General features: G+C 50.8%; 1 protein-coding gene across 1 annotated transcript; it reads right to left on the bottom strand.

Annotated features, from left to right (window-relative positions):
* Positions 1-2,330: 2,330 nt before the first annotated feature.
* Positions 2,331-3,670, bottom strand: LORICRIN (loricrin cornified envelope precursor protein). The gene is made up of 2 exons (XM_044990894.1): positions 2,926-3,670; positions 2,331-2,770 (listed from the first exon to the last, which is right to left on the bottom strand). The coding sequence occupies exons 1-2, from the start codon at positions 3,668-3,670 to the stop codon at positions 2,331-2,333; spliced, it is 1,185 nt and encodes a 394-aa protein (XP_044846829.1).
* Positions 3,671-5,425: the final 1,755 nt, after the last annotated feature.

Raw genomic sequence — 5,425 nt, 5'->3', positions numbered from 1 at the left:
TAAAAATTGTCAGTGATGGAGACTCCTTGGTAAATTGTTCCAATGGTTAATTACTCTGATTAATGATACATGCTCTTTTCTTTGTGTCTGATTGTGCAAACTCTGTTCATGTTGGTGAGCCCTTACTCACTGGTGAAGTCACTCAGACCACCCGCATGAGTAAGGATTCCCCAGGTGAATAAGTCTTGCACAACTGTGAAGCTAGAAGGCAGTTATGCAGCTAGCCACATCTCCAGTGCAGGCAGCGCCATTTACACAACGTTGTTTCATTCCCTTGATCTAACAGGCAGGAAGTGTCCCATCAAAGCCTGAAAGGAGCTCCTAAAATGAACAGTCCCACCTCGAGAAAACTCCCTTAAAAGCGTACGCCTGCAGGGGGGTTTCCACCTCCAGGGAGGTGTGCACGGATCTATCAATTTGCCGTAGCTAATGCTAACACTTTCACCGAACTGTCTAATAACCATAACCACACATTGCTTGTTGCCTTGATCGCTTTAATGAGGAACTAGGCCAGCTCCCCTCTTGGCTTCTGCAAAACATGTCTCCCTGGTGCACTGAAAGCCAGTTAGAGATCTTTGGTGATTCTTTCTCTTGTTTTCTAACACGTTCAGGGGTGCATTTTGCCATGTATTTCTGGGCGGCCTGACCCCAGGGGCATCCCAGGAATCTATATTTCTCTCCTAGCTCCTCTCATGCTCCTGGGTGCGGGGTGTGATTCACCACTAGCCTTTGCCAGCAGGAAATCAAAATCCTTCACCCGCTGGCTCAGATGCACTGGCCAGGGAATAAGAGAGGGGTGTGTGTAACTCATTGCCCGCCTACTTGCCCAGGCAGGTGCAGCCCCGTTTGACTCTGCACACTCAAACCTACAGTCCAGGTAGCTTGTCTTGCTTTGGCCAAGGAGTCATTGCGCACCTGCTGGCTTTAGCAGGCATGTCGTGCTCTGACGTTCTGCCTGCAGGCTCAGTGCTGAAAAGCACCGTCCAGGGAGCTAAGAGAGGTTCTTGCTCTCTTCCCGAGGGTGTAGTCCATGCATTAATCAAGCGCTGCGGGAGAATTAGCCCTCGCTAGCTAAGGGGCACGGCCGTCCTGGGTCAGCACTTGTTGCATGTGCTGGCCGAGTCTCTCTGGGAGCATGTGCTGTGTAATATGGACAGGACTCTTTAATTAAAGGGGAAAACTGAGGACGAACAAGCGGAGTCAATGTCAGTTCAAGCACTCCCAAGGGCTTGTCTCTGCTAGAGAGTTTTGCTGTGTTAAGTGGCTGCCCTCCTGAGTGTGGATGGAGTGATGCTGGTATAAAAGTGCTGGTAGCTGTTCAGATTATTCCAGATCAGGAAGGGGAATAAGAGAGATCAGTAGAGGGCACCTATCTGGGTCCTCACTGGGGCCGTGGCCGTACCAAATCACACACAACTGACACGGTTATACTAGCGCAGATTAGGACTCAGTTTCCCCACACCACGACGTGTCCTGAAAGGCCCCTCAGCCCATGTGCCAGCCTCTGCAGCATGCCCGGAAGGCCAGCGAACTCTCTCATTCTCAGAGCAGAGAGAGAGGAGTACGTTACCGCGCAAGGGATCCGTCTAGCTGCCCTGTTCTGTTTAAAAGCCAGGGGCTCTTAGTGTCACAGGCTAAAGTGAACTGCAGTAGGAGAAATTTGTAGGAAAGCTGGAAGTTGAACTGGGACCTCCTGAGTCCCAGTCCTGCCTTACACTCATTGAGTAGCACTTACTCCAGGAGTAGCACTGGTGTCTCCAGTGAGAATACCCACGTGGTAAGGAACAATTCAATGTGTGTCCGGGCTCAGAATCTGGTCCTTTCCCATGTAGTCCGGGAGGAGATGCAGTAGATGCAGTGAGGCCTTGTTAGGAAGCATGACAACACCCATTCATGTCAGCTGAGGATCGGACCTTCCGCCTTCTGGGATTTCTAAGTGGCACAACAGCTGTGTTAATCAGAGGTCAGTTTCTAGTCCGACGCCAGGTGAACGGCTGGCAGGGGAGCAGAGACTAAAGCGAACACCCCGACACTCTGGTTTTCATGCACTAGACGTTTTATTTTTTTCTCACATGCACAATTGGAGATCAAAGCAGGGAACTGAGGAACGGGATTTTTATCCCAGCCTTGAAGCACAATTCACATTTCTCGAGGGCATCGGCAATAGGTCAGTGATCCGGGGTTCAGCTGGCGAAGAGAAGAGAGAACCTGCAGCTTAGGACAGAAACAAGCCATGCAAAGCATTGGAAATTAAAGCAGCTTCATGAGAACCAGGAGTCAACTGGCACGTTTATGTTCTGGGATTTTATCCCTTGTTGCTTCCATGGCTGTTACTTCGTCAGGTTTGGGGGCCACTGGCAGGGCTGCTTGGTCTGCTGCTGCTCCATGCATGGGATCACAACGGGGCATTTCCGCTGCGTCGACTGCAGGGAACCTCCACTGCCGAAGTCATCTGAGCCACCACTGCAACAGCCAGCTGAGCCTCCAGCGCCGTAGCCGGGTCCCCCTCCAGTGCAGCCGCCGGACGAGCCCCCACTGCCACCGCCTGCGATGATAATCTTTTGCCCTGATCCCCCGCTCCCACCACCTGATCCCCCTCCAGTGCAGCCGTACGATCCCCCGCTCCCACCGCCTGATCCCCCTCCAGTGCAGCCGCCAGACGAGCCCCCACTGCCACCGCCTGCGATGATGATCTTTTGCCCTGATCCCCCACTCCCACTGCCTGATCCCCCTCCAGTGCAGCTTCCGTATGATCCCCCGCTCTCACCGCCTGCAATGATAATCCACTGCCTGACTCCCCTCCAGTGCAGCTGCCGAACGAGCCCCCACTGCCACCGCCTGCGATGATGATCTTTTGCCCTGATCCCCCACTCCCACTGCCTGACCCCCCTCCAGTGCAGCTGCCGTATGATCCCCCGCTCCCACCGCCTGATCCCCCTCCAGTGCAGCCGCCGGACGAGCCCCCACTGCCACCGCCTGCAATGATAATCTTTTGCCCTGATCCCCCGCTCCCACCACCTGATCCCCCTCCAACACTGCAGCCGTACGATCCCCCGCTCTCACCGCCTGCAATGATAATCTTTTGCCCTGATCCCCCACTCCCACTGCCTGACCCCCCTCCAGTGCAGCCGCCGAACGAGCCCCCACTGCCACCGCCTGCAATGATAATCTTTTGCCCTGATCCCCCGCTCCCACCACCTGATCCCCCTCCAACACTGCAGCCGTATGATCCCCCGCTCTCACCGCCTGCAATGATAATCTTTTGCCCTGATCCCCCACTCCCACTGCCTGACTCCCCTCCAGTGCAGCTGCCGAACGAGCCCCCACTGCCACCGCCTGCGATGATAATCTTTTGCCCTGATCCCCCACTCCCACTGCCTGACCCCCCTCCAGTGCAGCTGCCGAACGAGCCCCCACTGCCACTGCCTGCAATGATAATCTTTTGCCCTGATCCCCCGCTCCCACCGCCTGATCCCCCTCCAACACTGCAGCCGTACGATCCCCCACTGCCACTGCTTGAGACTCCACTGTCACCCCCGGCGATTATAATCTTCTGGCAGGACTCCTCGGAGCTGCAGCACGACGAGCCCCCTCCAACACCATAGCTCGAGGATCCTCCAGCCTGAGCTGGGATCTCATAGCAGTCCTGTTTCTTTTGATGCGAACACATCTTCCAGCAGGCTAGGGAACCCTGAAAGGAACAAAAGCTCTCAGGGTTTGCAAAAGCAGGAGACACTGGCTTTTACTGTCCTGTGCTAATATACAGTAGCAATTTTTTAAATTTTGCTCAACCTGTGGGCCATGAACTTGTCAGAGGGTCACTAGCTGCTAGCTGTGTGGGTGCACTGATGGGGATTTTCCCCAGCTGGTCTCTCTAGAGGCCAGATAGGAACGTACATATTGCCGCTCAGATGGACCAGTTGCAAGTGGCTGAATGGAAAGTCCCATTGCAAACAGAGTTAGAGGGATTGGCAGGTATGAAAAAAAAAGTCACTGAAAACTTGTGAACCTCATTTTCCCATTGTGGATTCACAGCATCTTCAGCTGTTCTTAAGCCATGGGGGCTTTGAAGCCAAAAGCCGCAATAGAGTTGAGTTTTCTCAATTGCTCCAAGTATGGCAACGGAAGAGGCCACCTTGCATTCCAACACTGCACATAAAATGTCAGAAGTTAAATTAAGGGCAAAGGAATGCGGGGTTCAAAAGAAAAGTGTGTGTCTGGGTTTAAAAGCAAACTGATTGAAGCAGAGTAGCATTTTCCAAGGTTAATGCACTTTTCTTTTTTGATGAAATTTTTGGAGGAAAATTTGGACTTTTCATCAAGAACTAAAAATATTCAGTTTTTGGCTGAAATGTTTTGGTTTGCCGGTTTCTGATGAAAAGTTGAACTTTTCCACTGGGGAAAAAACAAAAATTCTGACCAGTTTGGTAGAAAGATTGTCAGAGAAACAAGAGCATATTTTATGTCGTTGCTTTAAAGAACTGTTTTGAAAATATATAGACATTATGACATCAATGGTATAATTTTTTTGGTTCTCGAACAAAATAGTTTACTTTCCGGGGTCCAGAATTGGGCACCTGGCAGATAATACGCTGTGATAAATAAAGGGGGGGAGCTTCCTTTGATGGACACCCAGCCAGCCAGTTAGCTGTTCTTTACTTGCTTTACCTGTAAAGGGTTAAAAAGTCCCCCAGGTAAAGAAAAAAAAGTGGGCACCTGATCTAAAGAGCCAATGGGAAGGCTAGATTTTTTTAAAATGGGGAAAGAAACTTTCCCTTTGTCTGTTGTTCTCTGGGCTGCAGGGACGGAGCAGCAATGCTATACGCAGAAATGCTGGGTAAGGTTTGAACCACGTATGGAAAGGTATTTTCCATACCTAGAAGAAATAATTTGGACAGGGAAGGTTTAGTTAGACACGATCAGGTTTATTTTTCATATCAAGGCTGAATCCGCACTCTGTCATTCTGAGTGCAGGAAGTGGGGACCCGCAAGGATTTAAAAAATTAATACTGGCCACTCCAGGCTTGTATTAAACTCCCAAGGTTACAGCTTCCCTCTGACCTTGGCTTGGTAAACGCTGCCACCACCCAAATGCAAAACCAAACCCCTTTGAACCCCGGAAGGAGCACTTGGGAATTCCTCCCTGTGGGGTGCCCTTAAGCCCTTTCACACCCCCTCCGAGGAAGAGCTGAGAAAGAAAACAAAGGAGATTAGCCGTGGCTATCAGCTACATTAAGCAACATGTGCACAAACCTCTAAGGACACCAAAAATCCAGTCCTGTTCTTAAAAAAAGTAAATTTTATTAAAACAAACCCAAAGAAAATACATCTGGAACTTAGGCATTTGCTAGATTTTTAAAGAGCAATTCCAAAAATTAAGCCCCCAAACTAGCTTCTTGGGGGTTCATCCCAGAGAACAACAGAT

This window comes from Mauremys mutica, chromosome 17, assembly GCF_020497125.1.
Source record: "Mauremys mutica isolate MM-2020 ecotype Southern chromosome 17, ASM2049712v1, whole genome shotgun sequence".
Classification (NCBI taxonomy): domain Eukaryota; kingdom Metazoa; phylum Chordata; order Testudines; family Geoemydidae; genus Mauremys; species Mauremys mutica.
The sequence above is the reverse complement of the archived record's forward strand: the minus strand, read 5'-3'. Positions and strand labels throughout refer to the sequence as shown.